Raw genomic sequence first — 26604 nt, forward strand, 5'->3', positions numbered from 1 at the left:
GCCCCCTCCACTCTCTAAACCAACGCACTGGGACCTGGGAGAAGGCGGTCACATGCCTAAGTTTCCTGTGGAATGCAAGGTCTCCTCGTGCCACCAAGGGCTTCCAAAAAAGGTGTCTACATTTTGCTTGAGCAGAAATAAAATATATAATGTAGAGAGGCATCTGCCTTTGGTTCTGGGATCCTTTCAAGTAACTGATCTCCTTACCTGAAAAGCCATCTGGGACAGGAAGGTGAGCTTGTCCTTCTCAAACAGTGCCTGGCTGGTGTAGAGGAAGACGGCGTGGGTGACGCTCTCCATCAGGGTACAGATGCGTCCCTGTGTATCTTCCACCTTGTCAGCCTGCTCGATCGCTCTGTGGAACAGCACGTTAAAAGCCTGGGAAATTTAATGTGACCATTAAAATGTGACAATTGGTGCCTGGATGTCTAGCTAGCACTGGATACACAGGGCAACAGTTTAAGGTTTATCTACAGGGAGTGCAAATGAGGCAAAATTTTAAGGAGGATTATAGTTTCTGGCACACGGTATGTGCTCATTAAATGTTTGCTGTCATTACTGTTATTATTAATATGATTCCATGAAATTCATTCACAACTCCTTCCAAGCAACTGAATTGCATCATTTTCTCTCCTTCTGCACATGTACTTAAAAGAAGTTTTTAATATTTAATTAAGATACACATAACATAAAAGTTACCATCTTAACAATTTTAAGTGTACATACATTCAGTGCAGTAGTGTTAACTATATTCACATTCCCATGCAACCAATCTCTAGAACTGTGCTTTTCGTAAACATGAATTATACTGTTTAACGTAGACTCAAGGTCATACGTTTTCAGGGGAGTAGGTTTTATTTGCAGTACCGATTCTCTTCATGTAAGACTACAAAAATATAACACAATGTGAAGAGCCCAATTTAAAAATTACACATGGCAGTCCATATTAATACAAATAGCACCCAAAGAACAACAAGAAAAGCTAAATCCAATGTCACTAGAACTCCACAGCTTTTTCATTTTGTAAAACTGAAGCTCTGTACCCATTAAACAACTGTATATCCTCCCTTCCCCCAGTCCCTGGCAACCACCTTTATTCTACTGTTTCTATGAGTTTGACTATTAGAGGTATCTCATGGATATGGTTTGGCTGTGTCCCCACCCAAATATCATCCTGAATTATAGCTCCCATAACTCCCATGTGTTGTGGGTGGAGTGGACCCAGTAGGATATAACTGAATCATTGGGGTGGTTTCTCCCATACTATTCTGGTGGTAGTGAATAAATCTCTTGGGATCTGATGGTTTTATAAGGAAAAACCCTTTTCACTTGGCTCTCATTCTGTCTTGCCTGCTGCCACTTAAGAAGTGCCTTTCACCTTATGCCATTGTGAGGTCTCCCCAGCCACAAGGAACTGTGAGTCCATTAAGCCTCTTTTTCTTTATAAATCACCCAGTCTCTTGGGTATGTCTTTATCAGCAGTGTGAAAACAGACTAATACACTCATGTAAGCAAAGTCGCAGTCTTTCTGTGATGGGTTCATTTGAGTTAGGATAATATCCTCAAGGTTCATTCATGTTGTAGCATGTATGAGAAATTTCTTCATTTTTAAGGCAAAAGAATATCCTATTACATGTATATACAACAATTGATTAATCTATTCATCCACTTATGGACATTTGGGTTGCTTCTACCTTTGGCTATTGTAAATAATGCTGCAATAAATTTGGGTGTTTGGAAATCGCCTAGAGACCCTCTTTTGATTCTTTTTGATATATAGCTAGAAGTGGAATTGCTTTATCACATGGTAATTCTAATTTTAATTTTTCTGAGAGACTGCTACACTGTTTTCCATAGCGGCTGTACCATTTTGCATCCCCATCGGCAGATTCCAATTCTCCATGTCATCACCAACACTTGTTATTTTTCTTTGATAGAAGCCATTCTAATGTGTGTGTGAGGTGGTATCTCATTGTGGTTTTGATTTGCATCTCTCTAATAATTGGTAATGTTGAACATTTTTTCATATATTTGTTGACTTTTTTTTTTTTGAGACAAAGTTGCATTCTGTCATCAGGCCTGGAGTGCAGTGAAGTGATCATGGCTCACTGCAGCCTCAACCTCCTGGTCCCAAGCAATCCTCCCACCTCAGTCTCTTGAGTAGCTAGCGCCACAGGCATGTGCCATCACACGTGGTTAATTTTTATTTTTTTTGGTAGAGATAGGGTTTCTCTGTGTTGTCCGAGTTTGTTGACCATTTCTATAAGATTTTTAGAGAAATGTCCACTTATGTCCTTATCCTATTTTAAAATCTGGTTATGTGCTGGGTTTTGTTTTTGTTTTGTTCCCATGTACTTTTGGGGTGCCCTTGGTCATCTGTTATTCCTTTAAAGACCACTCTTGATATTTATTACTGTAGTTCATGACTTGATGATAATGGTGTCGTATGAATTGTTTTATCTCTCTCTATAAATATAAATTTGAAAAATATATCTTTTTTTTTTTTTTTGAGACGGAGTTTCGCTCTTGTTATCCAGGCTGGAGTGCAATGGCGCGATCTCGGCTCACCGCAACCTCCACCTCCTGGGTTCAGGCAATTCTCCTGCCTCAGCCTCCCGAGTAGCTGGGATTACAGGCACGTGCTACCATGCCCAGCTAATTTTTTGTATTTTTAGTAGAGACGGGGTTTCACCATGTTGACCAGGATGGTCTCGATCTCTTGACCTCGTGATCCACCCGCCTCGGCCTCCCAAAGTGCTGGGATTACAGGCGTGAGCCACCGCGCTCAGCCTGAAAAATATATCATCTGTCTATATAAGTAGCTATAAATATAAAATATTTATTTATTTATTTATTTTTGGATGACAGGGACCAGAGACCACAGATTAATTCACCTTGAAATATGTGTATTTAAGTGAAAGTAAAATCCTACAATGACAGATACATACAGCAAATATTGCTAAGAAGGCATTAATGAAGTATAGCTTGAATATGTCTTATCTGAAATGCCGGGGGCCAGAAGTGTTTCAGATTTTGGATTTTTTCAGATTTTTGATTATTTGCATATACATAATGAGATATCTTGGGGATGGAACTCAAGTTTAAACACAAAGTCATTTATAGGTTGGGCATGGTTGCTCACGCCTGTAATCCCAGCACTTTGAGAGACAGACGCTGAGGCAGGTGGGTCACCTGAGGTCAGGAGTGTGAGACCAGCCTAGCCAACATGGCAAAACTCTGTCTCTACTAAAAATATACAAATTAGCTGGGCATGGTGGTGGGCGCCTCTAGTCCCAGTTACTCCAGAGGCTGAGACAGGAGAATCGCTTCAACCTGGGAGGTGCAGGTTGCAGTGAGCCGAGATCGTGCCACCACATTCCAGTCTGGGCAACAGAGAGACTTTGTCTCAAAAAACAAAACAAAACAAAATGAAAAAACAAAATTCATTTATGTTTCATATACACCATATACACATAGCCTGAAGTTAATTCTATACAATATTTGAAATAATTTTGTGCATGAGCGCATGAGATCAGGTATGGAATTTTCCACTTGTGGCATCATGTCAGCATTCAAAAAGTTTCAGATTTTGGAGCATTTTTATTTTTGGATTAGGATGCTCAATCTGTACTAACCTGATATTTACACTTTTTAATCAGTTTTGCATTTACATACAATAAAATGTGCCTATTTTATGTACAGTTTGATGAGTCATGACAGATACATTCCAATAATAACTGTAGCAATCAAGATACAGAATCCTTCTACTTACATCACCACAAGAAGTTGTCATGTGCCTATGTATAGCTAATTCCCACCACCACCCCTAGCCCCAGTCAAATACTGATCTACCTCTGTCACTGTTGATTAATTTTTCCTTTTCTATAATTCCACATAAATAGCATCGTAAGGTATATACTCCTCAGTATCCAGCTGCTTCTTTTCAACATAATGTTCTGGTGACATATCCATGTTGTGTGTATCAGCAATTCATACCTGTATGTTTTGAGTAATAGACTACTGTGAGAACATGCAAAATCTGCATAACTACTAATGTGTCAGTTCTTTGGATTGTTTTCAGACTTTGGCTATTATGAATAAAGTGTCTATGAACATTTGTTAACAAGCTTTTTGCAGGCATTCCTTTTCATTTCTCTTAGGTAAACGCCTGGAGTAAAAGTGTGAGATCATGCTGTAACTGTGTATTTATCTTTATAAGATATTGCCCAACTGTTTTCCAAAATGGTTTATTGCATTCCCTCCAGCAATGTGAGAGAGTTGCAGTACAATATCCGTGCTACACTTGGTATTAACAGTCTACTAAAATTCTTCTAAAATTTTACCCATTCTATGGGACATAGAATAAGACCTTATTCTGCTTTTATTTTGCATTTTTCTGATGACTGATGAGCATTTTTAATGTGCTTGTGGATAATAAATGTATGTTATTATATGTCTGTTCAACTCTTTTTACTGAGTTTTATAAGTTCTTCATGTATCCTGATACAAATTCTTTGTTTTATATATATGTATTGGGAATATTGTCTTTGCTTATCTATGGCCTACCTTTTCATCTTCACATCTTTTGAAAACCATAAACTTTTAAGCTTGATAAGGTTAAATTTACTACTTTTTTGTTTTCTATTGTGTCCTAAGAAACTTTTGCCTAAGCCAAAGCCCAAAGCTTTTCTCTTATTTTTTCCTAGAAGATATATAGCTTAATCAGTTCATTTTGAATTAATGTTTTATATAGTAGGATATAATAGTTGAGGTTTATTTTATGCCATGTGGATATTCAACTGCCCTAGCACCATTTGTTGTAAAAACTATCCTTTCCTCATTGAATTGTCTTGGCGCCACTACTGAAAATCAATTGACCATGCATTTGTGGGTGTACTTCTGGATTCTCTATTCTGTTCCTCCAATGATATATGCATTTTTCTTCAGGCCAATACCACAACATCTTGATTAGTGTAGGTATAAGTCTTAAAATCAGAAATTGTAAGTCTTCCAACATTGTTTTTTTCTTTTTCAAAATTGCTTAGCTATTTTAAGTCCTTTGAATTTCCACACAAATTTTTAGAATAAGGTTGCCAATTTCTACCAAAATACGACTATGTCTTCTGGCGCTTTGATTGGGACTGAATTGCATCTATAGATCAGTTTGGAGAGAACAGACATCTTAACAATATTGAGTATTCCAATTAATAAACATGGTGTACCTCTTTATTCACTTAGGCCTCCTTTAATTTTTTCTCAACAATGTTTTGTCGTTTTTAGTATACAAAACTTGCATACATTTTATTAAAATTATTCCTAAAAAGTTTCATGGCTTTGGAAGCCACTATAAATAGTGCTAAGATACTTATTTTTCACTTGTTTCTCATGTATATAAATACAAGGGACTTTGTATATTAAACTTGTATCCTGCAACCTTGCTAGAAATTTACTTCTTAGTCCTAGCAGGTTTTTGGTGAGTTTCTTAGGATTTTCTATATACTTAATTGGGTCATCTGTGAAGAAAAGAAAGTTTTTCTTTTTCTTTTAAATCTCTTGCCTTTTATTGTCTTATTGTACCGAGTATAACTTCCAGTGCAGTGTTGAATAGATGTGCTGAGAGAAAGTTATCTTTGTTTTGTTCCTGATTTTAGGGAAAAGCATTCAACTTTCAACATTGAGTATAATGCCAGGTGTAGATTTTTTCTAGATGTATTTTATCATGTTGAGAAGTTACATCTATTTATTAGTTGAGGGTTGGGGTTTTTTTTAAACTCATTTGTTGAAATTTTTCAAGTTCTTTGCATCAACTGAAACAATCATATGAGCTTTATTCTTTTATTCTGTTAACTAATTGATTACACTTCGTGATTTTTATTTATTATTTTATTTATTTTTATTTTTTTTTGAGATGGAGTCTTGCTCTGTCACCAGGCTAGAGTGTGGTGGCATGAACTCGGCTCACTGCAACCTCTGCCTCCCGGGTTCATGCTATTTTCCCGCCTCAGGCTCCCGAGTAGCTGGGACTACAGGCACGCACCACCTCACCTAGCTAGTTTTTGTATTTTAAGCAGAGACAGGGTTTTACCATGTTGGCCAGGATGGCCTAGATCTCTTGACCTCGTGATCCGCCCACCTTGGTCTGCCAAAGTGCTGGAATTACAGGCGTGAGCCACCGCACTCGGTCATACGTCATGATTTTTGAAAGTTAAGCCAATTTGATTCTTGGCATACATTCTACTTGGTCATAATATGTTGTGCGTTTTATATGTGGTTGGATTCAATTTGCCAATATTTTCTGGAGGAGTTTTCCACAATGTTTACAAGGGGAAATACCCAATATTTTTCTTTTATTGTAAAGCTGAGTGTAGTTTGGCATTTGGGTAATACTGAGCTGACACTACTGATATAGTTTTATTTTTCTCCTCATACACATGTACTTTCAAATTCCAACCACACTGTGCTTGTTAAAAGTTTTGCATAGCCGGGCGCAGTGGCTCACGCCTGTAATCCCAGCACTTTGGGAGGCCGAGGCGGGTAGATCACGAGGTCAAGAGATCGAGACCATCCTGGTCAACATGGTGAAACCCCATCTCTACTAAAAATACAAAAAATTAGCTGGGCACGGTGGCGCATGCCTGTAATCCCAACTACTCAGGAGGCTGAGGCAGGAGAATTGCCTGAATCCAGGAGGTGGAGGTTGCGGTGAGCCGAGATCGCGCCATTGCACTCCAGCCTGGGTAACAAGAGTGAAACTCCGTCTCAAAAAAACAAAAAAAAAAATTTTGCATACTAGTTCATACTATTAGGAAACCTGCTAGTTATGCGTGACCCTTTCCTCTTCTCCACTGCCCATTTCCTCTTCATCGTAAGCAGTCCATCTCCAAGAGCCAATGATTCCAGCTTCAAATCATCTCTCAAGTCTGTTCACATCTCTCTGAGTCTTTTGTCATCATATCAGTTATCTACTTTGAATCTTCCAATGGCTTATCGTTGCATACAGAATGTAATCCCCAAATCCCGCAGTGGTCTACAAAGCTCTATGCGATCAAGTCCTTTCCACCTCTCTAGATTCATTTCTTACTACCTTTCCCCTTGCTCATTGCCCTCCAGCCACAGAGATTCACTCACTACCTGGAATCTCTGAATTCCTTCATCTCACACATTCCTGTTTTCTCCAAATGCTCTTTACATACCTAAGTCTAACTTATCCTTCAGAAATAAATGTTACTTCCTCTGGAAGGCCTTCTCTGACCCCGAGTAAAGCAGTCTCTCCATCCCTATCATTCTTTCTTATGGTATTTTCTGCTTTTATAAACAGATGTATGTTCATAAAGGTGGAACTATATCTATGTGTACATATATATCTATATGTATCTACATATACATATAGCTCCACCCATTCTTTTCTCCCAAAACTATACACTCAAGTGACAAGCATCTGAAATGATGACTGACCACAATAAGCAACTGTCTATAAACTGATGAACAGATATACAGAATGAATGAGCACCGCCCAGCAGGCAGTAGATGATAAAAGGTATAGAGCATGGGCTTTGGAAAGAGTTACACGTTGAAATGCTGGCTCTTACAATAACAAATACAAATTATTGGGCAATTTATTTGAAGTCTAAAAATGTCATCATTATTTTTTTAAGGGGATGAAATTATATACTTTATTGAGATTAACAGGGATAAAGAATGAGCCAAAGTATAAAACGCCTTGCATGTAATAGTGACTTAATAGTTGTTCTCATTATTTTTCTTTCTTTAGCAAAGAAATATGAGCGTTTTCTTTCCAAGACACATTTTCACAAAGACAAAATAGGAGTCTCAAGAAAAATTCCCTTAAATTTAAAAGTCTGCTTAGGAGCAATACACCAATATAATATGATGCCATATCCATAGTTTAATTACTTCAAAGTCTTACTGAAAATTATATACAAAAATCCCTGAGAATGAGGATTTTGCTTTTGTTACTTTGTTAACCAGATCCTCATGACTCCTTACTGGGTACAGAGATTGCTTAAAAATACATTCCAGCCGTGCGTAGTGGTTCACACCTGTACTCTCAGCACTTTGGGAGGCCGAGGTGGGTGGATCACTTGAGTCTAGGAGTTCAAGACAAGCCTGGGCAATGTGGCAAAACCGTGTCTCTACTGAAAACACAAAAATTAGCCAGGCATGGTGGCACACTCCTGCAGTCCCAGCTATTCGGGTGACTGAGGCATGAGAATTGCTTGAACCTGGGAGGCAGAGGTTGCAATGAGCTGAGATCATGTCACTGCACTCCAACCTGGGCTACAGAGTGAGACTCTGTCTCAAGAATAATAATAATTATTAATAAAATAAATTCCAAATTTCCAGAAACAAATTGAACTCCTAGTTTTCCATATTTCTTAGCTACTTCAGCATTACCTTCAAAGAGAATTGGTAGATGGGGTTGATTTTTTGGAGGTCATTAATAACAAAATAAAGAAGAGATGCTCTTGCTGCCACTGGTCTGTAACATTCTCGGGCCTCGTTGATTTTTCTTTCATTTTCTTTGGCCTCAATCACCTACGGTGGGATCAAACAAAAAAAGTAACTTACTTACTCTTCATATTCTCTACACATATCCAAGGAATGGAAGGACGTACCCGAAATGAACAATTACGAGGATTAAAATAGGTAACATGCATGGCATCCACGTGCTCAAGCTTTTCTAAATTCATATTTAAAATTTTTTTTTTCGTAAGCTGAGTTTCAGGGAGAATGGACTTAACTCTAGCCATTTTAGAGGCCACAGATTAAACAAACCTAGTTGTTTCTGGGTCTACAGAATTTGTTTCTGAGTAATGTCACCTTCCTGCCTCCCCTCTCTCTTTCAAGGCTTAATAACCCAGCTATATCACCTCCCAGGGATGGCTCTTAAAAGTCTGCTGGGTCAATTCAATGCCAATAACTTTATTAGGCTACGAGGTATACAAAAGCAGTCAAGGTCAATAATACATCCGGTAACTGTACTGACTAAAGAGCCTTTATATGAAGACTCTCATGCCTAATTCTAACTTTGCACTGGATCATCCATATGTCTACATATTTCCATTTAGTTTATCTTTATGTATTAGCCTCCGGGTACATTCAGAGATAATTAAACAATTAAAAACACCACCACCATCAACTAACATACTCAGTTTTACTCAAAGCTCAAATACCTATTTCTTTTATCTAGGACTACTGCTGGTCCTGCAGGATACAGTATTTTCCCCAACCTTCTCTATAGACTTGACTCATAGTATTTGTGTATAAAAGGAAATAAAATGTAGGGCAGAGAAGAAAGTCACTACATGGTGATGTATTAAGAAGACAGGAAGACGCATTTTAAGAGACAATTGGAAGTTAACTTCAAAGCTAAGTTAATTTACTTAATTGCTCTAATCTTTGCCATCTCAGGAGCCACCTAGAATTCACTTACTTGAAAAGACAGAGTAATTTGGGATTCCATTTCCTTGCTTAATTTAAGACAAATATACAGGATGTGTAGTAACATAGCTTCTCCTGGGTAATTAATAACTACTTACTAATAAGGATATTCCAGAAAGCAAACGAGGGTCTAATTCTCACTGCAACAATGGAATTTTAAGGGTTAACAGTCATTTGTGAAAGTCCAAAGTGCGTATCACACATAAGGCATATTGGGACCCATGTTGGACATTAGCAGGAAGGCTATTCAATGAAAATTTCTACTGCCGTTTAGGAAATGTCATTTTTCCTGGGGTGAATAGTGCATTTGAGTGCAGCAGGAGACCATCCTTTGTTCAGTATCCTGCCATGGCAGGCATATAAACAAAACTTCTAAGAATTTCTCTGAAATGTCCGACAGCCTGGAGAACCTGCAGAGAAACTGTAGGATGCCAGTTTGGTAGAGCTGGTTGCTAAGGCTTTTCAGATTTTCAGCCATAGAAGCCAGCAGGCCTCAATTTTCTTCACATTTGGTTGCCCAGGAAAAATAATAGCCAGATACTGTCTAATCTGAATGAGATCTGTATGGAATTAGAAGAAGCACACATTCAACCATCTCCATCTCCATTTCGAATCCCACACAGTCCAATTGCAGCTTATTAAATCACCTCAATTCCACACGCTGGTCCTCTTTGAGGAATTAACAAGTCTGATTACACTGCCGCCCCATGTATCTCATTCAAACACAGCATTAGAACCTGCCAGGCATCCTCAGCCCTTCCTACCTTGTGCTGTATCTCTGCCGCGGTGGTCTTTGTCGCCTCCAATCTCTCCACCAGTTTGGTGTCATCCAGAAAGCTTCCCTCTGCCGCAGAAAGGCGCAAAAGGAGGTCGTCTTCCAGATACTTGAGCTCAATCTTAAAATCATTTTGGTGCTTTGTCAATACCAACTAATACAAACCAAGAAAAGTGTGAGAAATGGTGGTTAAGTACATGTTCTTTTTGTTCGTTTGTTTTGAGAGGGAGTCTTACTCTGCTGCCCAGGCTGGAGTGCAGTGACACGATCATGGCTCACTGCAACCTCTACCTCCTAAGTTCAAGCAAATCTCCTGCCTCAGCCTCCCAAATAGCTGGGATTACAGGCACCTGCCACCACACTTGGCTAACTTTTTGTATTTTAGTAGAGATGGGGTTTCACCATGTTGGTCAAGCTGGTCTCCAACTCCTTACCTCAAATGATCCACCCACCTGGGCCTCCCAAGGTGCTGGGGTTAAAGGCGTGAGCAACCAAGCCTGGCCAAGTACATGTTTTTAAAGCACAGTTTCCTTAATCACAAATTTCATGGAATCAGTATATAATAAAACACCCTTAACATTTAAACCATACCAATCATAACTTCTGGAAATTCTTTAAAAAACTTCACAAGGTATGTTAATGTCTGGTTGCACTCCAGGGCACAGAGTATAAACCCTTTTGGTAATTTAACATCATGAACCATAGGAAGAATCTGTTTAAGAAAACATCAGAAACTGCTGGTTTCTGCTTAGATATATAAAGGCTTAAAAGTTTGGTTTCTATTCTCACAATAGGAAAAAAGCTCATCATCAATTCTTCTTACATATATCAGAGAACTGAGATCACAGGGAAAATTACCATTGTAAAAATAGGCAAATACAGAGAATCACAACTTCTCAGGAACACTGACACAGTAATAGGCTAATTGCTGAAGGTAGAGCTTGAGTTAAAAATTCAGGGGGGCGTGGTCACAGTGGCTCATGACTGTAATATCAGCACTTTGGGAGGCCAAGGCGGGCGGATCACCTGAGGTTGGAAGTTCAACAGCAAGCCAGGTCAACATGGTGAAACTCTAACTCTACTAAAAATACAAAACAATTAGCCAGGTGTGGTAGTGGGCACCTGTAATCCCAGCTACCTCGGGAGGCCAAGGCGGGAGAATTGCTTGAACCCAGGAGGCGGAGGTTGCAGTGAGCTGAGATTGCGCCACTGCACTCCAGCCTGGGCAACAAGAGCAAAACTCTATCTCAAAGAAAAAAATTTCAGGGGGCCCCGTCTTTGGAGTCTCTCTACACTTCTTTGCGTTTTACCTCCAGGAAACCCTATCAGGTTCTTACAGTGAAGGTTAGATAAAATCGACTCCTGCTCTGGGCTGAGGATGGGAAAAGTAACCTTTCTGACATAAGCTCAGAGCGAAAGTAACCATTTTAAATATGTCCAGAGCTTTCTGTTCTCCTTAACAAAAGCTTGCCCACAATGGAAACTACTTGGCCAGGGCCTAATATGACCTGGATGTATTAGTCTGTTCTCAAGTTGCTATAAAGGACTTCCTTAGACTGGGTAATTTATAAAGCAAAGAGGTTAATTGAATCATAGTTCCACATAGCTGAAGAGGCCTCAGGAAACTTACAATCATGTTAGAAGGGGAAACAAACATGTCCTTCTTAACTTGGTGCCAGAAGAGAGAAGTTGCCAGCACAGGGGGAAAAGTCCCTTATAAAACCATCTGATCTCATGAGAACTCACTATCACAAGAACAGCATGGAAGAAACCAGCCCCATGATTCAGCTACCTCCCACTGGGTCCCTGCCACATGTGGGATTATGGGAAACTGCAATTCAATATGAGATTTGGGTGGGATCATAGCCAAACCATATCAATGGGGAAGGGCAGACTTCCTGTATTTTAAAAAAGGCTAAGTAACTCTTCTGAAGGTTACATCCCAGTGATTCAGGCCTCCAGAAAAATCCTGAGATTTAATTATAAAAGAATGCTTCTCCTTCATAATACCTTACCAACACATTGACAGACTGCACTATCAGTGGATTATAACTGAGAGATTTGCAAAGCACAGATTCTATTTAAAAAAGAGTTTTTAGGAAAACCTAAAGACAACAAGGGAGACAAAAACAAGGACATGAGATTAAACTGAAGTCTATGACACAAGCAGCTACAATGAGCATGAAACACAGCCTTAGCTCCTAGCCCTAGAAACATAAAACCTCACACTAAAACGCTATTTCCTTTTGTGACAATTATCTAATACATCACGTCTGGCTTTCAACAAATAAGTATAAAGTATGCTAAAAGGCAAAAAAAAAAAAAAAAAAAAAAAGGAAAAAACAGAAGAGACAAAGCAAACCTCAGAACAAGATGCAGACGTGGCAGAGATTTTGGAATTATCAGACTGGGAGTTAAAAATAACTACTTAATGTGCTAAGGGCTTTCTGGAAAAGTGAACAACATGCAAGACCACATGGACAATGTAAGTAGAGATACAGAAACTCGAAGAATAAAAAGAAAATGCTAGAAATAAAAAACAATGTAATAAAAATGAAGAAAATTTTTTGATGGGCTCATGAGTAGATTAGACACAGTGACAGGAATCAGTATGCTTAGACATATGTCAGTAGATACTTGACAAGAAAAGAAAGAATAAAAATTAAAAAAGAAAGCATGTCCAAAAACTGTGAGATGCTTACAGGAGGAAGAAGGAAAAAAAAAATGAGCAGAAGGAGGATTGGAAATTATGGTAGCTAAAAATTCTTCAAAATTAATGAAAGATAGCAAACCACAGATCCAGGACACCCACTGCACATTAAGCAGAATAAATGCTGAACATCAAGTCCTAGGCATTTCATATTCAAACTGTATAATGTCAAAAACAAAGAAAAAATGTTGAAAGAATCCACAGGAAATAAATTACCTCTGAAGGAACATAAGAATTCCATAGAAATTCTCTCAAGAAACTATGCAAAAAGGAGAGCTGAGTAAAATATTTAAAATTTTTAGGGAAAAAATCAACAAATAATTTTGTATCTTTTAAAATTATCCTTTAGAAGTGAAGGAGTAATAAAAGCTTTCTTGGACAAACAAAGCCTGAGGGATTTTGTTGTTGATGGACCTGCCTTACCGGAAATGTTAAAAAAAGTTTTTCTTCATAGACAAGAAAAATGATATAGGTCAGAAACTCACATCCATATAAAGAATGAAAGAGTACGAGAGAAGGAGTAAATGAAGGTACAATATGTTAGTTTACTAACTGAGCTGTTTGCTCAAAACAGTAGTAACAGCAATGTAGTCAGTGAGGGTAAGTGAAATGAATGTCAGCAATGTTATAAAGGATGAGAGGGAGCAAATGAGAACAGTCCATTAAAATATACCTGCACTACCAACGAGGCAGTAGTGTTATTTGAAAATGAAATGAAAATTTTTATAAGTCATAGATCCAATAAGAGTGACATTCAGAATAAAGGACTCCTGCAACTTTCTTATGCTAACATTAAAAAAAAAAAACAAAACTATTTTCTTATATGGTCTAGTGGTGCCTTGACTACAGATATGGTCCCTGATCCAGCTTGGCAATTAGCGCACAAGGCAGCAAGCCAGTGGTCCTTTGAACTCTGACTCGGTGAACCACTCGTTTCTGGCATGTTACAGTTCCACTGAATGTGAGCACATCTGTAACGAGGCCTCAGGGAGCCAAGTGTACTTATACCCAGCCTTGATCTCATGACTATCTTTGCCTACTTATCAACTGCTGCAGTGGCAAATCCAAGTAAAGTAGCCTCACACAGAGTCTGAGCACAGGCCAGAATTTCTTGCATGGCTCAGTAAAACATGATTGCCATACGCCTCCCACCAACCTCCAGAGTTTCTCATTTAGTGGGATCTGGAGTGTGGTCAGAGAATTTACATTTAAAGCAAATTTGCATCAGCACCAGCTGATGGTAATGTTGCTGTTCCAGGACCCATAGTTTGAGAACAATGGATTTATACCAGGGTGGCAATCGTTCTCTAGAAAGGGCCAGACAGTAAATACTTCAGGCTAAAAGGTCTCTGTTGCAACCATTCAACTCTGCCATTATAGTGCAAAAGCAGTCATAGACACTATGTAAATATATGAACACACTGTGTTTTGGGTTTTTTTTTAAGACAGTCTTGCTGTGTCCCCCAGGCTGGAGTGTAGTGACACTATTCTGGCACGTTGCAACCTCCACCCCTCTGGGGTCAAGTGGTTCTTATGCCTCAGCCTCCCGAGTAGCTGGGACTACAGTTGTGCATCACCACACCTGGCTATTTTTTTGTATTTTTAGTAGAGACAGGGTTTCATCATGTTGGCCAAGCTGGTCTCAAACTCCTGGCCTCAAGTGATCCACTCACCTCAGTTTTCCAAAGTGCTGGTATTATAAGTCTAAGCCACTGTGCTTGGCCATGGCTGTGTTTTAATAAAACTTTATTAACAAAAAGAGGTGGCAGGCCAAATAGTTTGTGGACCCCCTGATGTATACTAAGAAAAAGTATTCTAGCTTAGTTATTCAAAATATGAATAATGTTAAACTGTGGAAAGAAATCCCTTCAATTTCCAAAATGCAGGACATAGATCTCTAACATCTGAAATATCAATTCTTGTTTTAATTCTTAATATATCTCATTTAAATGTTTGAGACACACTATTGCCAAATTTGCCCATTACCACATAAATTATTTTTAATTTTCACATCACCATTTCAATTTTCAACTTTATTGTTAGAAAGCTGAGCACAGCACTCCTTTATATATTTTAATCTGTGTAGTTATGTGCCCTTTTCTTCTTTTACCTGCCTTTTGTCTTTCATTCTTCACTAGCCCTTATGGAGGTATATCGACTTTATCACTTCCTCACCCCTTCTTGCCAAAGAACGATCTTTTTATTTTGTTCATCTTTTGTTTCTCTATTTTCTATGTCATTATTTTCTGATTTTATCTTTAATATTGCCTTTTTTCTGCATTTTAAGGCTATGTTGTTTTGTTTTCTGTACATAACACTGAATTTAAGTATTTTCAGCACTGTTTCTTAATATACTTAGGGCCATAAATGTCCCGTTGTATACTAGTCATAACTGGCTACCAGGTCCTTAATTTTTCCAAGTTTATTCATTACACCTCTTCTTCATTCTTTTGCCCAGGCTAAATTAGTCAATTACCTTCCAACCTACCTGGGCACATACCTGCTTCTATACCTCTTATTGTCCATCACTCGTACGCCTCTTTGTTTGCCCCAGTCCTATGCCTCAAACAAGATCTACAGCCAGCCTATTTTCTACTTGTGGCATAACTGTAACAATCTAGCATTTATAAAGAGCAACTTTGAATTGTTTAACTTTTAACATGTATACTTATTTTTCCCAATTACACTGCAAGATTTTAGAGGGCAAGAATCCTATTTTATACTTCTGTGTCTAGCACTATGATCTGTGCAAAGCAAGTGCTGTGTAAGTGTTAGTGGTGACATAAACATTTTTACCTTAAGTTTCTCCAAATCTGGCCTTTCAATACTGACGACCTCTGCCAGCAGCTGTGCTTCTAGACCATCTTCCGTGACTGTGAAATTGAGGAGAGTTGTCTGAGCTTGTAATTCCGGCTTATAGTGAGGATTTGCCAATTTTGTGTGAAGGATAAGGCGAAAGTTCTTGTTAAATTCACATTCTTTATCTCCAATCCTGATATACCTAAAGGGAGGATAACACAGACTTTCAGGAGATTTCTATGAACCATAACTGATACTAAGGTGTCATTCCATTCCTGCATTCTTATAATGGCCAGAAGGCTAGGTGATTTAGAAGTTTTCGGCTGCTCCCAAATTTCCTGAAGTACAGCAGGATCAGCAATCACCCACTAAGTCATATGATTAAGTTTCCTCATATGTGAAACGGTGACAATTGTACTCACCTCACAGTGTCACTGTGACAATTAAATACAATCATATAAAGGACCTATAACAACAAATGTTAGCTTTTATTATTATACAGTAAGTCCTCAATGTTGTGGATAAACTCTTGCAAATTGTGACTTTAAGCAAAACGCCATATGAGGAAACCAGTTTTACCACAGGCTAATTGATAGAAACAAGACTGAAGTTCCTACGGCACGTTTCTGGTCACAGAAACATCATCAAACTTTTAAATAAAGGCCCCAAACACTTCTAATATTAAACACTGAAACAAACATGAGCTACACATAGATTTAAAAAGATTAATAAAAATAAGTAAGGTAATTATTTACTTAATTTTTGGTGCATTAATGAGAAATGGTGGGCATGGTGGGGGTGGGTTCAATTGAGAAATAAATGCATGCAAAACAGGAAATCTTAAGTAGCACCTCCTACCACCAGGCGGTTCAAAAACAATGACAGATCTGGCAGGCTTGAGAAGGGCTTTTGTACTGCAACGTTTAGTGTTGTGCATTTGTATGATTATCATCTACCTTACAAATTTTTATTTGACAATAATTTTCATTCACTCATTCATTCCTTTTCCAACCCACTGACTGCAGTTCAGGCTCATGGGGAGCTAGAGCCTACCCTGGCAGCTCAGGGCGCCAGGTGGGAACCAGGCCTGGAGAGGATGTCATCCCAATGCGGGGCCACTTGTACACCCCACACTCACTCACACTGGGACCACCACGTAGACACTCCAGCTCATCTAATGTGCACAGCTGTGGGATACGGGAGGAAACAGGAGGACAAGAGGAAACCCAGGCAGACATAGGGAACATGTGCAAACTCCACACAGACAGCGGTCCCAGCAAGCAGGAAGTGATTTTTTTTTCATCGACATTATAATGAAAGGATGTTATTTCAGGGCCAGCTGTACTTTCTGTGATTAAATGTACATTAAATGCTGCTATTCTTTAAGGATAAGATAAAATGTGTATGTGTTTATATATATTTGTATATATGTATGCTATATGTGTGTATATTATATATATAACATATATACACATATACAGATATACATAAGTGTATATGTATGTTAAATAATGTATTAAAATATTTTATTTTTATAAAGATGAAATATTAAAAACACATATATTCTCTTTCGTTTTGAGACAGAGTCTCACTCCTTCACCCAGGCTGAAATGCAGTGATACAATCTCAGCTGACTGCATCCTCCACCTCCCAGGTTCAAGTGAATTCTTGTGCCTCAGCCTCCTGAGTAGCTGGGATTACAGGTGTGTGTTAACACACCCAGCCAATTTTTGTATTTTTAGTAGAGATGGGGTTTTGCCATGTTGGACAGGCTTGTCTCAAACTCCTGACTTCAGGTGATCCACCCATCTTGGCCTCTCAAAGTGCTAGGATTACAGGTGTGAGCCACTGCGCCTGGCCCCAAACACATATTCTTAAAACGACTTTCCAATACTTTCGGCAATGGCTTCCTGTAACTGCAAATGCTTGGTTGCCTCAACATCTCTACTTAACCCTTTCCTCTGAAATTGATTTCTGTGAATAGTCACTACGCTAATTCTATTCAAAACTCCAAGCTTAATTTATGTTTTTTCTTTTTAAATTTTAAGGGTACATAGTAATTATATGTATTTATATAGTACATGAGATGTTCTCCTACAGGCTTTATGGTCACTTTCCTGCGAGGAACCTGCTATGAGGATCTAGTAAAGGGGGAGCTTTCTAATTCATGCAAGAGACAGAGAAGCCAAAACCACAAATACTGGAACTTCCTAAAGCAGCCCAAGTTGCTTAGAGTGAAACTTCTTACGAGGCCTGGAGGCATGGCTGCAGCAAGGAGTATCTTCTGTCTCCTCTTTTGCCTTACATATGAAAATTCTGGATTCTTCCTTATTAAGTGTATAAAATATTTAAATTGTATAGATAGTATCATGATAGAATATCAGCCAGAGCCCAATTATAATTGAAATTATTTTAAATAGCCATGAGAAAAACGTATTTATTGCCTATCTCACTGACTTCAAGGTGAGATGTTATTTCACTGAATTTGTCAATTTTGAACAACTGGGTAAATTCAAAATAAAAGACATTCTATCACATTCGGGCAGGGCTCCTTTTTATCAAAATGTCACAATATTTGCAATAATTTTTAATTTGAGGAGAGATATCCAGAATGCCATCAAGTGGCAATGTTTTATGTGATTCTTGGGGGATGTTTTATAATTGCATCTTGTTCAGAGGTTAAGTCTCTTGTGTCTTTGATAAGGAAAGTACCTCTGAACCACTGGCCGTGTTATTTGACCGGAAACATTTTTAATGAGACAACTGGTTTTAATGTGTAAAGATTATTTAAAAATTATAATTTGCTTACATTACTAAAGCTTTACTTGCCTGAATATGAATTTAAAATTCCAAAGGACTGACCAGACTTATCACCTACTGTGTTCATCCGACTCTCACATTTTCCTGCCCCTGCAGAGGATCTTACACTGGCAACAAAAACCTTCAGAGTTGTTGATTAAGTGTCTAAACCTGAAAAAACGTCTGCCAAATAAGCCACTTTTAAAACCTACTAGTTGCATGATTAATTTATTCACTTTATTCAGTTCGGATTTGTTTTTACTTTGTCAGTACCTCCTACTATTTAATTGTTTTCTAACAGGAGAATGAGCAATTCAGCTAGCAACCCTCTTCAGACCAAGCGAGTGTACAGCTGGGCAGTATACATCCCTTTTTCAAAAAGGACAAATTTTAAAAGATGAGTATTGTGAGTATTGATATCACTATTAAAAATAAACACTAAAACCATTAAGAGGTGAATGAACTACAGGCCAAGTATTGTAAGTGAACCAGGCAGCGGCTACTAGTGTATCTGGCAAAGGCGGTGGTCCTGGGCCCTTGTTTTATACGTCCTGGATTTGACACTATTTGTTCACATATTTGCAAATATTTTTGAGTTAATAATCATGCTCATTTAAAAATCATCTTATTATCTTATTGATATCTTCTTCAACTATTGGTGATATCATACAACACATTGCAACCAAACATTTATTCACCCGGTGAATAAACACCTATACCATGCCAGACTGTCAGAGAGTCTTCTAGGTACTGGGCATATATAACCATTACCAAGACAAACACGGTCTCTGCTCTCACAAACGTTATTACTTACTATTTCATTATTGGCATCAACTTTTAATATAATGATTTGTTCTTTCATCTATTCAGTCGATAATTATGTATTCAGTCATGTTCCTACAATGTGATAGGCATACAATGATCAAACATCCGTACAAGTAGAAGATGGGTAAAATAACTAAATAGACATTTCTCCAAAGAAGAAATACAAATGACCAATAAGCATATAAAAAGACGTGCAACACCGTTAGTCATCAGAGAAATGCAAATCAAAGCCATAGTGAGGTACTACTTCACACCAATGAGAATGACTGTAATAAAAAGCCAAGACAGTAACAACTGTCAGTGAGGACATGGACAAATTGGAGCCCTCATACACTGCTAGTGGGAATGTAAAATTGTGCAAACATGTTCACAAACGGTTTGGCCCTTCCTTAAAATTAGCACGGTGTCATGGTGCACACCTGTGATCCCAGCTACTTGGGAGGCTGAGGGTGGGAGGATCACCTGAGCCTTGGGAGGTTGAGGCTGCAGTGAGCTGTGATCAGGCCACTGCATTCCAGCCTGGGCAACAGAAAAAGACTCTGTCTCAAAAATAAATAAATAAATAAAAATTTAAAAAATCCAAGCAATGAAATATTATGGAAAAACTCACAATTACTTTTGCACCAACCTAATATTTGGCCATAGAATGGAATTAAGTATTGATACATGCACAAACGAAACCTGAAAATGTACAAAGTGATAGAAGTCACAAAATATTACATATTGTATAACTCCACTTATGTGAAATGTCCAGAACAGGCAAATGAATACAGAAAAATACAGAAATTTCAATTCTAAAATAGAGTGTGCTAATGGCTGCCCAACTCTGTGAATATACTAAAAACGACTGACTTGTACACTTTGAGTGGGTGAATTATATGGTATGTGAATTTCAACTTGATAAAGATGCTACCAAAAAAATGGAACAATTATCATGGGTCAAATCACTAACATTTGGGCTTTTATCAATCTGTAAGTTACCGTGCTAATATTGTTTCTCAGAGGTTCATGCTTGTCTTTTGAGCATAGTAATGTGTATCACAAGGCAATCTTGTTTGATAAGGACACCTTTCTAAGTTAATCTGCCTCTTTTGACTGACAATCTAATCAAACATATCTATAGTAGGAGCATCATCGAAATTTCTCCTACTGAGTTTCCTCTTTTCAAGGATTTCCAAAATGATGTTACAAGTAGCTTTGAGAAAATCTTTGTTAGTGCTATTCACTGTACAGTTCACTGCCAGTTCTGTTGACTCAGCCTAACTTCAGGATTTGTACGACTGACTTTTAAAAGAACTATTTTTAACTGACACAAAACTGTACATATTTATGGGGCCCCATTAGGTGTTTCAATACATGTATTCATTGTATAATGATTGAATCATGATATTTAGTATATCCATCATCTCAAACATTGATCATTTCTTTGTGGTCGGAATATTCAGAATCCTATTCTAGTTATTTTGAAATATACACTATAATACTGTTTACTATAGTCCCTCTACTATACTATAAAATACCAGAACTTATTCCTCCTTACTAAAAACCACTGAATTGTACACTTTAAGTGGGTGAATGGTATAGTATGTGAATTATATTTTGATACTGGTGTTACCAAAAAAAAAGTAACAATGATCTATTAAAATGATCAATAGGTAATTTCGTAACCACTGACCAATCTCTCCCTACCATCCCCTCTCCTTTTCCCTCCCCTGCCTCTGGTAACTACTTTTCTACTCTGTACTTCTATGAGATTGGCTTTTATAGATATCATAAATGAGTGAGATCATGTGGTATTTTTTTATGCCTTAGTTCACTTAACATAATGTCCTCCAGGTTCATTTATGTCACTACAAATAACAGGATTTTATTCTTTTTTTATGACTTTTTAAAGTTTTCTAAAGATTTTTCACCTCCTTAAATTTCTTAGTTTTTATTTGATAGCTTTTGTAAATAGAATTGCTTTCTTGCTCTCATTTATGTCACTACAAATAACAGGATTTTATTCTTTTTTATGACTTTTTAAAGTTTTCTAAGGATTTTTCACCTAAATTTCTTAGGTTTTTTTATTTGATAGCTTTTGTAAATAGAATTGCTTTCTTGAATTTTCAGACAATGAGTAGTATTCCATTGTTTATATATACCACATTTTCATTATCCATTTATTTGTTGATAGGTTGACTCCAGATCTTGGCTATTGTGAATAATGCTGTAATAAACATGTAAGTGCAGATATCCCTTTGACATGCTGATTTCATTTCCTTGTGATAAATCATAAAACTACTGGATCATATGGTAGATTTTAGTTTTTTGAGGAACCTCTATACTCTTTTCCATAATGGCTATACCAATTTACATTTCCACCAATGGTGTATAAGCATCCCCTTTTCTCCACATCCATTCTAGCAATTATATTTTGTCTTTTTGATAATAGCCATTCTAAATGAGGTGAAATGATATATCATTGTGGTTTTGATTTGCATTTCCCTGATAACTAGTGAGGGGGAACATTTTTCACGTACTGTTTGCTCATTTCTATGTCTTGTGAGAAATGTCTATTCAAGTTTTTTGCCCATTTTAAATCAAATCTTTTTTTTTTTTTTTTTTTTGCTACTGTGTTCCTTATATATTCTGGATATTAAGCCCTTGTCAGAGGCATATTTTGCAAATATTTTCTCCCATTCTGCAAATTGTCTCTTTAGGCTGTTAGTTATTTCCTTTGTTGTGCAGATTTTTAGTCTGATACAATCCCATTTGTCTATCTTTACTTTTGCTGACTGAGCTTCTGAGGTCTTACCCAAAAAAATCCTTGTCCAGACCAATGTTATAAAGCATTTCCTCAAAGTTTTTTTCTAGTAGTTTTATGGTTTCAGGTCTTACATTTAAGTCTTTAATCCACTTTGAGTTGATTTTTGTAGCTGATGAGAAACAGGGGTCTAGTTTCATTTTTCTGCATGTGGATATCATTTTTCCAGCACCATTTATTGAAGAGACTGTTCTTTCAACAATGTGTATTCTTGGTACCTTTGTTGAAAATCAGTTGGTAATAAGTGTGTAGATTTACTTCTGAGTTTTCTATTCTGTTCCATCTGTCTATATGTTTGTTTTTATGCAACTGCCATACTGTTTTGGTTATACAGCTTTGTAATATACTTTGAAGTCAGGCAGTGTGATGCCTCTAGTTTTGTTCTTTTTGCTCAAGATTGGTTTGGCTATTTGCAGTCTTCTCTAATTCCATATAAATTTTGGGGTTGTTTTTTCTATTTCTGTGAAGAAAGTCATTAGTGTTTTCATAAGGATTACATTGAATTTGTAGATCACTTTGGGTAGTATGGACATTTTAGCTATGTTAATTCTTTCAATCCATGTACAGGAAATATATTTCCATTTATTTGTGTCCTCTTCAATTTATTTCATCAATGTTTTATAGTTTTCTTTCTAAGGATTTTTCACCTCCTTGGTTAAATTTCTCAGGTTTTTAATTTGGTAGTTTTTGTAACTGGAATTGCAATTTTCAGGTAATATTGGTGTATAGAAATACTATTGATTAATGTATGTTGATTTTTTATCCTGCAACTTTACTGAATTTGTTTATTAGTTCTAATAGGTGTTTTGTTTTGTTTTTTTGGTGGAGGAGTCTTTAGGGCTTTCTATACATATAATCACATCATTTATAAACAGGGAGAATGTGACTTTCTCCTGTCCAATTTGGAGCCCTTTATTTCTCGTTTACTTGCTGTCTAGAACGTCCAGTGTTATGTTAAATAGAAGTGGTCAAAGTGAGCATTCTTGTCTTGTTTTAGATTTTACAGGAAAAGTTTTCAGTTTTTTCCTGTTCAATATGTTAGCTGTGGGTTTGTCATATACAGCCTTTATTGTTTTGAGGTATGGTCCATCTATACACAATTTATTGAGAATTTTCATTGTGAAAAGATCTTGAATTTTATCAAAGCTTTTTCTGTGTTGATTCAAACAACTGTAAGATTTTTTTCCCTTGATTCTGTTAATGTGATGTATCATGTTTATTGTTTTCTGGATGTTGAACCACCCTTGCATTCCCAGAATGAATTCCACTTAGTCATGATGAATGATCTTTTTAATGTGCTATTGGATTTTGATTGCTCTTATTTTGTTGAAGGTTTTTATATCTATGTTTATCAGGCATATTGGCCCATAGATTTTTGTGTGTGTCCTTATCTGATTTTAGTATCAGGGTGATGGTGGACTTGAGGTTGGAAGAACTCCCTCTTCTTTTTTTTCTAACAGTCTGAAAAGAATTGGTATTACTCCTTCTTTAAACGTTTCACAGAATTCTGCAGTAAATGCATCAGGTCCTAGGCTTTTCTTTGATGGGACACTTTTGACTATTGATTCAACCTCATTACTCATTATTTGCTTGTTCTGATTTTCTATTTCTTCACGATTTAATTTTGATAGGTTGTACATGTCTAGGAATTTATCCAGTTCTTCTAGGTATTCTATTCTGTTGGCATATAGTTGTTTATAATAGTCTATTTTTATTACTGTGGTATCAGTTATGTTTTCTTTTTCATCTCTGATTCGAAACTTATTAAAATTTAAGTCTAAGTAGAGGTTTGTTGACCTTATGTTTTTATTTGCTTTTTGGGACAGTATCTCACTCTATCACTCAGGCTAAAGTGCTAGACTGGTGTGCAGTGGTGTGATCATAGCTCACTGCAACCTTGAACTTCAAATCTCAATCTATCCCCCTGCCTTAGCCTCCAAGTAGTTAGAGCTATAGGCATGCATCACTATGCCTGGCTACTTTATAATTTTTAAAAGTTTTTATAGAAATAGTCTATGTTGACCAGGTTGATCTCGAACTCCTGTCCTCAAGCAATCCTCCTGCCTTGGCCTCTCAAAGTGTTGGAATTATAGGTAATTTTGTTTATCTTTTCAAAAAACCAATTGTTTTGTTGATCTTTTGTATTTTTTTTTTAGTCTTTGTTATTTCTATTCTGGTATTTCATTTCTTCTACTAATTTTGGGTTTAGTTTGTTCTTTTTTTTTAGATTCTTGAGGCATAACTATGGGTAGTCTGAGATTCTTTTAATATTATTAAACTTTCCTCTTAAACTGCTTTTCTGTGTCCATAGGTTTTGGTATGTTGTGCTTCCATTTTTGTTTCAAGAAGTCTATTTTAATTTCCTTTTTCTGTTCTGACCCATTTGTTGCTTAGGAGTATATTACTCAATTTCCAAGTGTTTGTATAGTTTCCAAAGTTTCTCCCATTATTGATTTCTAGTTTTATTCTGTTGTGGTCACAAAAAAAGACTTGACATAATTTCAATTTTGTAAAACTTTTTGATGGAACTTATTTTGTGGGATAACATATGATCTATCCTGGAGAAAGTTGCATTTGCTGATGAGAAGAAGGTATATTCTGTGCTATTGGGTGAAATGGCCCTAAACATCTTTTAGGTCCATTTGGTCTAGAGTGTGGTTTAACTCTGACGTTTCTTTATTTTCTATCTGGATGTTCTGTCCATTGCTGAAAGTAAGGTGCTGTGGTCCCCTATTATTATCGTTTTGCTGTATTGATTGACATTTAAATGAAATTTCAAGAGTGAAAGTTTCATCTAGTTAGGGCCTAGGGTTCTCACACATAAAAGATAATAACACCTCTACAATAAAAGCTACATTTTAAATACACCTCTGTGTACATCCTGTGATTTTTGTTTTTTGCAGCGGAGCCTCACTCTGTTGCCCAGGCTGGAGTGCAGTGGCATGATCTTGGCTCACTGCAACCTTTGCTTCCCAGATTCAAGAGATTTTCCTGCCTCAGCCTCCTGAGTAGCTGGGATTACAGGTGTGTACCACAGCACCCAGCTAATTTTTTTTTTTTACTTTTTAGTAGAGATGGAATTTCACCACGTTGGCCAGGCTGGTCTTGAACTCCTTACCTAAGGTGATCCACCCGCCTCGGCTTCCCAAAGTGCTGGGATTACAGGCGTGAGCCACCACGCCCAGCCCATCCTGCGATCTTTTGATTGCCACTCTACCTTGGATTCATTCCTCTCCTTGTGGAAAGTCTCAGAGAAATTCCAATGGGTCACAACCTTCTATCATTTCAGGATTCTTGAATTTTTCTTCACTTGCTTAAGAATTTTCACCTGGTTTATGTTCATACTTCGTAAACTTCCTGATTCAACCACTAACTTATATTCTCAGATGAAGAGAGAATTTATACATTTTGATAATTAAAAATTAAACAAATAAAAATATTTAAGTCAAAAACACTGAATCAGAGAAGTCTAGAATTTTTGTTTTTGTTCAATGGGACAGTTCACTGTGATGGGATTAGGAACTGGTAAGAAGTCAGGTTAGCTTTGAGATTTGTGTGGTATGTATGCATGTGTTTGCGTGTATTCACATATGCACAAGAAGCAAAACAAGCCACCAGCAAGATGATTAACTTATTTTTTAAAGTAGCAGGTGTTCAGGCTTCAATGAAACATTTCTCTAGAGCAGGGGCCGACAAATTTTCTCTGTAAAAGGATCAGAGAGTAAGCATTTTAGGCTTTATGGGTCACATACATCTCTGCCATATATTCTTCTTGTTTCCAATCCTTTGAAAACCATTCCTGGCTTCGGGGTTGCACTGAAACAGGCCATTTCTCCACTGCCACTCTAGAGGGTCACATCAGCTAACAGTATTAGTGTAATCTCTTCTCAAAGCAATAGCAGCTAATTTTTCCAGTTAGCCACTATACATAACCATGCTCCTTCCTCTAGGGTTTCAAGAATAAATGTGTGAGACTAGTCATCAGAAAGCGTGAGGTTCTCACGATTTTGCTTCTGGGTGTAAGTGACAGAAGTCTGTTGGTTTGTTTGTTTGTTTAAACACAGTCTCGCTCTGTCGCCCAGGCTGGAGTGCAGTGGCGCTATCTCAGCTCACTGCAATCTCCACTTCTAGGTTCAAGAAATTCCCCTGTCTCAGCCTACCAAGTAGCTGGGACTACAGGCACCTGTCACCATGCCTGGCTAATATTTGTAGTTTTAGCAGAGACAAGGTTTCACTTTGTTGGTTAGGCTGGTCTCAGACTCTGGACCTAAGGTGATCCACCCAGCTTGGCCTCCCAAAGTGCTGGGATTACAGGTGTGAGCCACCGCACCACACCGACAGAGGCTTTCAACTGGTTAAATGTTTATTTAACCATAAATATCTGAGTTAACCTCCATAAGATGCCTCATAGATGACTCCCTTGCTATC

The 26604-nt window shown here is 37.5% G+C and overlaps 1 protein-coding gene across 1 annotated transcript in view; it reads right to left on the bottom strand.

Moving 5' to 3' along the window:
• Window positions 1-26604, bottom strand: part of DNAH11 (dynein axonemal heavy chain 11) — a 407386-nt gene that overhangs the window by 41270 nt on the left and 339512 nt on the right. The window contains exons 66-69 of the mRNA XM_064380322.1: window positions 15744-15948; window positions 10227-10391; window positions 8416-8556; window positions 208-378 (exon numbers count right to left, since the gene is read on the bottom strand). Of these exons, the coding sequence (XP_064236392.1) occupies window positions 208-378; window positions 8416-8556; window positions 10227-10391; window positions 15744-15948 (682 nt within the window). The remainder of the gene's footprint in view (window positions 1-207; window positions 379-8415; window positions 8557-10226; window positions 10392-15743; window positions 15949-26604) is intronic.

This window comes from Aotus nancymaae, unplaced genomic scaffold (genome assembly GCF_030222135.1).
Source record: "Aotus nancymaae isolate 86718 unplaced genomic scaffold, 86718_ANA_hifiasm-v0.15.2.pri h1tg000025l, whole genome shotgun sequence".
Classification (NCBI taxonomy): Eukaryota; Metazoa; Chordata; class Mammalia; order Primates; family Aotidae; genus Aotus; species Aotus nancymaae.